Source organism: Arachis ipaensis, chromosome B02 (assembly GCF_000816755.2).
Source record: "Arachis ipaensis cultivar K30076 chromosome B02, Araip1.1, whole genome shotgun sequence".
In the NCBI taxonomy this organism is placed as follows: Eukaryota; Viridiplantae; Streptophyta; class Magnoliopsida; order Fabales; family Fabaceae; genus Arachis; species Arachis ipaensis.
The window spans coordinates 16,300,261-16,310,634 of record NC_029786.2 but is presented as its reverse complement, the minus strand read 5'-3'; the positions used below and the strand labels follow the sequence as shown (position 1 = coordinate 16,310,634).

The 10,374-nt window shown below is 35.6% G+C and overlaps 2 protein-coding genes across 2 annotated transcripts; both read right to left on the bottom strand.

The window, feature by feature from the left end:
* LOC110269181 (dehydrodolichyl diphosphate synthase 6-like) lies at nucleotides 695–2,015 on the bottom strand. Its single transcript, XM_021116863.1, has one exon. It carries the CDS (start codon nucleotides 1,640–1,642, stop codon nucleotides 695–697), a length of 948 nt encoding a protein of 315 aa, XP_020972522.1. The 5' UTR covers nucleotides 1,643–2,015.
* LOC107625054 (mediator of RNA polymerase II transcription subunit 8) lies at nucleotides 2,016–7,929 on the bottom strand (the record flags this gene model as incomplete). Its single annotated transcript, XM_016327593.2, is given in 11 exon segments — nucleotides 2,016–2,360; nucleotides 2,931–2,991; nucleotides 3,440–3,478; nucleotides 4,673–4,879; nucleotides 5,299–5,598; nucleotides 6,027–6,091; nucleotides 6,159–6,272; nucleotides 6,818–6,995; nucleotides 7,077–7,201; nucleotides 7,281–7,405; nucleotides 7,772–7,929. Coding segments are annotated over 11 exon segments (1,566 nt in total), but the record flags the coding sequence as incomplete, so codon positions are not given.

The following is a 10,374-nucleotide window of genomic DNA, read 5'->3' as shown; positions in this document are numbered from 1 at the left end:
AGTATAAACTGTTTTATTAATAAGTTTTCAACTCTCCACAATATTTTATTTATTTATTTATTTATTTATTCTCCATTGTTTATATTTTATACTTTATATTAATCTATTGAGATCTTCATTATAAGTGATGTTACTGGTAATATACATACCTAATTAAATAAATATGTCAAACTATTTTACATAAAAATATACATAAAAACTACATTTTTAAATATATTTATGGGATTAAATAATATGTATTATTTGTAAATTTTTTGTTAGTATGTGTGTGTGCGGTACCCGATAATTTTTATCATTTTTATTTTTATAATAGCTTATTGAGGCTAAACACGTAATTAGGATTTGTTAATTGTCCCACAATACACAATTATTTCATTTGCATTTAGTTTATTCATTGCATAATTTGTGCTGTTTTTTTCACCGACATTTTCCTTAGCTTCTTGACCTTTTACTATGCCCAAAAAAAAATAATAATACAAAAAAAAGTTATTTATAAAGGTAAAAATATTTGGTAATCAAAAAAATTATTTAAAAACAGACAGAATTTATCTAGTTTAGTATTCATTAATTATTACAATAATTAATAAATATTAAATAAAATAAATTCTGATTTTTTTTTTTTTTGTCTTTCTAGCATTATTGTTTATAAAGATGTAAAAACTATGTTAATGAGATAAATGATAAATCAAAATAACTATAATTGTTTACTTTTCTTGTCCAAATAAAAGCAACTCCTTTGGTAGTTCAAAATAGCCCAAACAAAATGCCAAAATCCGAAATCTGGCCAAAGAACAAATGGTGAATACAAGTAACAAAATGTGCTTTGCCACAAAAGAAAATTGCTTAATCTATTCTCCCCTGAAGTCCTAATCAAGATATTAGGGCATGGTGCAATTGCCATATACATGTTCCTCTCAACATCTTCCAAATTTATCAAACACATTGAATCATCATATTCCTTCAAATAATCCCTCCTAATCTTAATTAATCCATACCCTGAACCACTTTCATCCAAAACCCTAATCTCATCACATTTTTCTTCACAACATTCCTCTAGGGAATGCAAAATCTCTAGGGTGGAATTATATGCAACACAAATGGAAAGCACAACTCTAGAGTTATTAACAGTTGCTTCCATGATCCTTTTTGCTGCCAACCTTAGAGGCTTATCAAGAAGTTTTAGATCTCCTACAAAATGAACTCTCATGCCGAACCGATTCGCGATGTTGATACTTTCGTTGTTTTCGTCCATGATCAACGATTCAATCTTCTCCTTCATAAGGTCCATTAGGAACCTTGTTTCCTCAGGACACCTCTTGAAATTATCAATGCTGAATGCAAAGATTGTTACATATCTTACACCTAACTCATAACAAAGATTGAGCATTGAAACGAGAGAAAAGAACCCAGCTTTGTAACCTGAGCCTTCAACCAAGTTGTTCTTTTTAGCATACCTACGATTCCCATCCATGATGAATGCAACATGGATTGGGATTGGACCAATAGATAGAGCATGAAGAACACATTTTTTTATCAAATAAATTAATTTCTCAAAGACCCCATTAGTTTGTTCACACCCATCATTGATCAATGCTATATCAGAAATCTTGAAATGCCGTGGATTCACCATGAAAAAATCCATCTTTAATTTTCAACGGAAACAAGAAAGGAGAGTAAAATGAAGGCACTAGATCTGTTTTTTCTTTTTATATACATTTTTTTATTCCTATAAATTTGGAAAAACTTGTTCATTTATAAGCACTCTAAGAATAAATTCCTGAATTGTAGATAAATAGATACCACTCAAGATTTTTGCATCTCAATTAAAGTTTCAAGGAGTAGCTGTGGCAAATAATGGTAGACTCGGTTTAGGTTAATTGAATCAACACCATCAATATAAATAAAATATATTTGAAAATGCCTACAAAGGATTACTCAAGTACAATCAAATTTACGGAAACACTTAAATATCCTCCCACACATTACCAACATTTTAGCAGGGTGAAATCAAATATAAATGGATGACAATGCAATGAATTTTATTACATCAATGATTTTGAAACTCAAAATTAGTATAAACTCTAGAAAAGGAGAATTGTTAGTAATCATGGGTTCCAATTTAGGTCGAAACTTGTGGCATTATACATTTGGGTAACAAAAAAAGTATCACTGTTGTGGATTTTGCTGCCTCTGTTGGTTGAAATTGGGATGATTCTGTTGCGAGTTCTGAAGCGTCACCATATTGGATTGTAGATTCTGAGCATTTGACGCCATGCCACCAAATGCGCCTTGCGATCCAAGTTGCTGCTGTTGTTGTATGGACATCATACCACCAGGATTGCCACTTCCAAGGTTAAACACTGCAAATTAAATCCCCGGATTCCGTCAGTACAAAGTATATGGAATTTCCTTCGCTACCGATGCTCGTTTCATAATAAACAGCTAAGATCTAACCATAAGCTTCATAAATTCGCAAAATCTCAGTCACAAACAACATACGGTACATCTGTACCAGGTAATTTTATAGGGTCCTTAAACCCTAAATCCTAACACAGAAGGTTCCGTAACTAAAAAAACAGCTCGGTGCATAAGCATCCCGTGTCAATGTAGGATCCAAGGAAAGGAAGGGCCGCACTCAAAGGGTGTTTATGCAGCCTAACGTGATAATTACATCAATAGCTGTTTCCACAGCTTGAACCCGTGCCTTGAGGTCACACAGAGACAACTCAATTGTTGCTCTAAGATTCCGTAACTAACTAATGATAAAATAAATTACGAGAAACATTTGTGAATCTTCACCATCGAGTAATGTGTGGTCCACGCATACTTGAAGTGGAAGTCACTTCATCTTATGATGGTGAGATGACTGAGTACCAAGATTCTTATTATCACTACTCTAAATGCAAAGATATTAAGGAATAAATTCATACTTTGATCACCCAACATTTGTGTCGCATGACTTCGCTGAGGGTTGTTTCCGGGTAATCCAAACTGAAAATGTAGAGTACAAGTTTGAAATGTGATTCTCTTGTGATAAGGTTAATCAAGCAAGTAAAGCTGAGCAACTATATACATTCTAAGTAGTTAAGAAATACAAAGTGAAAGAAAAAAAAAATTATGTTATACAAAATGAATGCAATGCTTTGATGATGAAAATTGTGTTACAAAACTTGTTTTAAAAAAAAAATAAAAAAAAAAACAACCTAAGAACAATGGGATGGGGACAGATACAACTTTTCTATCTACTGTGTCCTATCTCTATCATTTATATTGAGACACTAATCAAACACAACCTAAGCACTAAAGCATGCAATTAACAAATCACAATACATTATGGATTTTCAATTTCTTCAACTTCATTTCTTTCATATCAGCCAAACAAAATTTTAACTTAACCAAGATCTATTAGGAAAAATGCATTTAGAGAAAACAGACAAACCTGCATCCGTGAGGACATAGTGGCCGAAATGTTTGGAATCTGAAAGGGGGGAAAAACGTCAAAAAAGCAATTATTGCAGAAGAAAAGTACATTAACAGTAAGGATGGTAACAAAAGAAACCATTGTAGAAGCTATCATTGCAGAAGAAAAGCGCATTAACAGTAAGGGTACACGAAAGAAACATGGCAATAGAAAATCAATTTGGGTTATATTGTTAATTTTATATTGTGATAACTGCTACTAACCAATCAGAGACTCTACATCTCGAATAATTCCATTTTAAACAAAAATGAGTAGATCACAACACCATCTTCCTAACACAAGAAGCCATCCGATCCCACTACCTAAGAGAAACACTATTGAAAGAAAAAAAAGGAAAACTTTTCCATAGCCCCATATGAATAAGGTGATCCAATTTCAAAGAAATTATTAGATAAATTTTTTTATAGATTCAAATGTACATACATGTTAAAAAGGTACAAAAAAAGAGCTATATGATCACATTTTTATTTAAGTTCATTTAAAAAATAAAAAATTGGGAGAAAAATTATCTACATGATAGATTATTATATTTCAACTCAACAGGTGAAATAATAATGATATTTTATATAAATTTATTGCGAATTTTAACTATACTTAAAAGTGACATAAATTATCCTAACCGTACATGCTTATTGTAACAAAACTAAAATGGCTGATTATGTTTGGAGTGCAAAAGCTTTTGAAAATCACACCTAGTCTATGAACCGGCAACAATGCGCAAAGCTGAAATAATTCAACAACACATGGTAAAACAAGTACACATAACTATGACTCTCCCTCCCCATTTTCCAAAGGAAAAATAATGGAGATAACAACAACAACAACAACAACAAAGCCTTGTCCCACTAAGTGGGGTCGGCAGGAAAAATAATGGAGATAACAACAACAAATACTTCACCCCAAAAAACAAAAGATGGGCAAGGAACACAACAATGCAAAAGTAATGATTACGCTTCGGACTCCAAAAGACAGCCTTCCTTCAAAGTTTTTCTTATATCTTTCTTTTAATTTATTATCACTTTTAGGGTTGTCAAAAGCAAATATAGCACAATCAGATTGTCAAAATAATACAATGAATTGAACTATTCTAACTCCTCCCATTAGCTGTTCATGATAGGTAAAAACTGGTAGTCATAGTAAAGGGGAAAAAAGAGTGTTGTTTGATTAAACTATATTAAATAAGTAATGTACCATTTGGGTATTAGGTGTTGTTTGAGCAGCACTGAATAACGCACTATTAGCAGCCCCAGAAAACTGTCCTAAACGAGTAATTTGATTTCCTTGAGTTAATTGGCTTTGACCAATGCCGTGTTGAACATGTCCTGAAGCAAGCTGCCTACCCTGAAATTGCTGATGCCCAAGTGATTGAGAAAATTGCATCTGATGTTGTCCATGCAACTGAGGAGGAAAGTGAAGCGTGTTACTACCAATGAAAAAAAGAGAAGCATAATAATTTGGTTATTAAAATCATATGGCTTGATCACACAATGTAACCGATTTGGTACCAATCATAAGTTTCTAAGCAAGTTTATAACACATCAATTCTCAAGCCATGACTAGGCCAGCCAAGGGACCGATTCTAACGCATACCAGCCAAAAGGTCCAATCTCACTTCCACAAATACACCATCCCTTTGATAGAACAAAGATAATTATTGAAAACAGCCATATAGACGTGCCCAGAGTGAGTTGCTCGTTCACAAAAAGATAAACAGACTAGATAAACCTTTTGTATGTACGATTCATGTAACCTAGTCGCTTGAGCCTACTCAATGATAAACAAACCCCATGAAGAGTACATAGCTTGCAAATTTTTACCTGTCCCAGTCCTTGCATTGCAGATTGCCTGAACTGTTGCTGCTGAGCAAGAAGTTGCTGTTGCTGCTGTTGAGGTAACTGCATCAGTTTCTGCCGTTGTTGGGCCTGCACTGGTGATTGTTGCTGCTGCTGCTGTTGTTGGGTTTGCTGCTGAGGGGATGGTGCATTCATCATACTTGCGGAAGACCTGGGTGAATTGGCATATGGTAAGGGTGATGCTGTAGTGTTGTCAAAAGAAGTGGCGCTGGTTGCAGCAGATGGCGAAGCCGCAGATCTTCCCAAAAGTTGAGATCCTGAGGCCTACACTGATAATGTTAGTTAAGATACCCCAAAAACAAACAAATAAACGAAGAATGCATATTGTTCAAAATTCCAAACCAAAAGAATGAGGTCAATAATTCTCTTAACATAGCAACAAGGAGCATAGATGATAGGAAATATACAACAGATTGGATAGAGAAGGTTAATTGGGGAATCAAACTCAAAGCGCGAATTTTGCTAGTTCTGAAGTCCAATAAATTCTAATATACTTTAACAGTTTAACTTTAAAAGGAGAAAAGAAAAAAACAAAAAAGAAAAACAAAATATGGCTAAAGCAACAAAAACCAAGATAGTAAGTACTCATGGATCCCCTTTTGTATATAATATTGACTAAAAAAAGTGAAAAAGATAATGGACTACAAATAAACATCAGAACACGAAACTTTCAAGAAATGACAATGGCTAACCTGTACCATTGGATTCTGACCGCCCATGCTGTTTGATGACAGCGGGGTATTCTTCATATACATACCTGTAAATAATAAATGTCACTCAGTGCTAGAATGATAAAATCAAAAGGTGAGTTCAAAGTGACTAACTGTTGTTAGATGCATCAGGAAAAGATTGTGCACCCTCATTGGGAGTAAATGCTTCTGCCAAATGCATTGGAAGTGTCGGAGTAATCTGTCTCTGATCTGGAGGTATCCGTAATCCTGCATGAAAAACCATTCCATCCAAATGATCATCGTGAAATTAAAGAACATGCATATGAGGAGAATCTTTAATATGAAAGTGTAGATTTTCCACAAACAACTGCTTTCTCCACAATCCACTAGTCAAAACATCTTATTGTGCACTAGTCCATATAAATTACATCAAGTCTAATGCTACAAGCGTACAATAACAGGACTACCCTTATGAAAGAAATTTGGGAATCAGAGATAAAGATATGCGTACTGAACAACCTCCAGTTTCTTTTAGAATTACAAAATGCTATCGACCCAAAGTTGAATGCTGTACTTTGTTAGAATGTCAAAAATGTTTTGACAAAAGTTACAATGAAGGTGCTGTAGTTAATGCAACAAGAGCCCCATGCCTTAATAATATATTCTTGCGGTGCAACAATTTATTCCCAGATTAAACCATTTTATACATCACCCCTGGAAGCTAAAGCATGTTTTTATTGTATAAAAATATCAAAACTAAGAAATAAGCATAAGCAAACATCATAGAGATACAGTTTGGATAAAGCCCTCACCGGTATTGACAGCAGCCCGGAGTAGATTTTCTTGCTCTTGAATTTTGGCGGCCTGACCCTTGTCTAAAGTTGGGGTAATAGTTGGGCCCTGGCGAGTTCCAAAGCAATAGGCTTTGCGAGTGTCGGCCAAGACTTTCTCGGCACCTTCACAGGCCGCTGCAATCATATCAATTCTAGCCTGTAAAAAGAATCTAGAATCAAAAGATATGGCAATGGCAAGGTAAACTCAATCCATCAAGTGAATGGTCATGGGAATAACCTTGAGCTTTTCAATTTGAGTAGGTATGGGGAGGTTTTGCATCCCCTGAAGCAATTGATCTCTCTTGGAGCTATCTTCCGTCTCCATTTCAGGGAGTAGTTTGGACGAAAGCATAACAGGAAGTACTGAATGAAATCAAAGAATTCATTGAATTCAACAATAAGAATAGCAACAGAATAAGGGAAGGGAGGATTGAGAGCATACTAGTTGCATTTTCAGCATTAACATTCTTGGGATAGACTAGAAAAGCCTTGGAGACTTTCTTGATTTCGTCAACGATGTTGAAGAGCTCAAGGTTAACCATGGAGTACTGCCCCAGAATGTCTTGCCTATGCACACAAGAAAGGCTCAAATTAAGAACTAAGAACTAATCATTCATCAATCCCTTTCAATTTGACTGAAGTACCCAAATCATCCATGAAAAATCATATCGCTCACAGAATTTACCCATAGATAAAGCAGAAATTCACTCGATATACCTCAATAACTGCTCCCCTTTACAAACCACCAAGAAAATTGCCTCGAAAAGATTATATTGTCAAAACGAATCATTTATTAATTCATTTCAATTTCAGTGAAATTTATCCAAGCTACTCACAAAATTACAGGCTATTCTGGCCGAGAATTTGTTGACCGAATCGAAGCGAGAGGAACTAATGATTCATTAGCAATGAATTGATTAGAAGAAGACTGACCACTTGGGGGTAGTATTGGTGCGAGCGTAGGCGTCGAAATCTTCGAGGATGCGAGAGATGGCTTTGAAGAGGCTGATGGCGCGTGTCTTCACTTGCTCCAGGTTCAGCTGCTGCTGTACTGCCTGATTCAGCCTCTCTCCCTGACCCTGACCCTGCCCCTGCCCTTGCCCTTGCCCTTGCCCTTGCCCTTGCACCTGCCCGGCCTGCCCCTGAACCTGAACCTCCATTGCTGCCTGATATTTGTTATAGTTATAGAGAGACTTATGTGCGGATACTACAGCTGCCGCCGGAAGCAGCAACAAATTGGCGACCTTGCGGTGGCGGCGTTGAGATGGTGCGGTGGTGCAACGACGTCGGAAGGAAGATTCAGAGAGCAGCACTGGTGCGAGTTAGTTGCCCCGGGTCCGCTCTATCATTCCCGCTGCCTTCTTGTTTCCCTGTAAATATTATTTGACTAAATTACCCTTCACTTTTGGGATTTGGCAACAAAAATATATTATGAAAAAATAAAATTATATTTTGATTTTATCCTTTTTAAAGATAATCTCGATTTAATAAAATAAAAAATATAAAAGTTACTTAAAATAGCTGGATTGAATTACAATGCACAAGTTAAAGATAGAGAATATTGTCTTAATGTAGCTAAGTCAAAAAGTAAAACAAAAAATAATAGTGTTGCAACAATAAATACACAACAGAGGCTGAAACAAAAACACAACAAAGTCTGAAACAAAAAGAATCCAACACGGAGGACGGGTAGCAAGTCGGCGAAGATCAAGAACAGGGACAGTGCAACCAAACAATGAACAAAACAACGAAAACAGAATTTTTTTTATATAACAGAACAATCAAAACATGAATCATACAATCAATCACTAATTGCAATTTTTTTCTTTATAAGAAGAGAACAATGAAAACATGAAGCATATAATAAATCAAATGATCACCAATTGCAAATTTTTTAATAACAGTGAAAAATGAAAAAAGATTAACAGTTTTCAACCCAATTTTAACAAAGCTCATCACAATGATTAACAACAACAAAAAAAGCAATGAAGGAACATGAATCAGTAACATAGGCAGTGCAAATTCAAGAAACTTTAATAAAATTTAACTATAGAAACAGACAGTAAGGCAATAATAGAATTATCAATTTAAAATTTATCATCAAATACAAGCGGCAAAATCAATCAACCAAGTACTGATTGGACATTCGGAAAAAAAAATTAAAAGAACATTTAAATCACAGCAAAAACACAACAACAACAACAACAACAATAGAAACATTTAACACAAAGCAACCCAAAAAAAATCTAAAAATCACCGTTGCTGAAAACAATGATTTGATACGTGTATGCCAAAGAATTAAAAGCTAAGCTTACAGGAAAGTGAAGAATACCCAAACCAAAGAACCTTCAATCACAGCTTAAATCAAGAACAGAAAATCACAACAAAAACAAAAAAAAAAAATTAAAAGTAACAGAAGAACAACAGAACAACAACACAAGAACAATTAGCAAATTAACAAGTTCACAATAACAGTTAAAATTTAACAGAAGAACACTAATGCAAGTGGAATCATCATGCTAATATGTTTTTTTCAAAGATGCTATTTGTGCAGTTAAAATTTTTTAATTACTAAGATCCAATTATTCTAATTTCACATGCAATCAACTTACTAAGTTTCTAAAAGCTAGAAATTATAAAACCAACCAGAAATATGGTTAAAGCATTTCATCAAACATGTTGAGTGCGGTAAAATTAAAACAAAATAAGAGAATTCAAAGCTTAATATCAATGTGACAGAGAAGAGAACATAACTATTGTAAGCTTTAATTCAGTCTATAAAAAAATCCAAACCACTACCAAATCAAATAGTTACTTATTGTAATAAAAATCAGAAGTTGCAGAGTTTGAAGCAGAGTGTTGGTGTTGTGTGAGTGCATTGTCTGGTGGCGGGTTTAGGGAACTCACGGCGAAGACAAAAAAGAGCAGTTCGACGGCTAGGTGGAGCGCGCGGGTTGGTCGCAGAGTTTGAAGCAGAGCAACGTGGCTTCCAGACGAACGCGAATGCGAACTAGAACGGCGAACGGCGAGTGAACGCGAACGGTGAACGCCGAGCGAATGTAAACGGCGAAGAACGCGAACGAAGACGCGAACGTGAACGGCGACGGAAGCGCGGCTGAGCAGACAAAGACGACGGACGCCGAGCTCGAGGAAGCAGCCGCAATCGGTGACAGCGAACAGGGGTTGAAGTCTTGGAGCACGAGGGAAGCTAGATAGACGGACGGATGGCGAACTTTGAGTACGACGAACGGCGGCAGTATGCCTCTCCTTGCGGCGGTGGTGTAGGCTTACAGGGCTAGGATTTTTTGGCTGGGTTTGTGTGATTTATTTCTTGACGAAAGAAAGGGAGTAAGGGAGAAAGAAACGAAGGGGTTTCCGTTTTTTTGTAAACCGGGTGGGTTCCGATTCGGTCCGACCGACTGATTCTGGGCCAATTCACAATTTTCTGAACAACGGTTTTATATATCTGACCGAACTGTTAATGTTGTCGGTTCGCTGTTGAATCGGTCCGGTTTTCAAAACATTACTATAATATA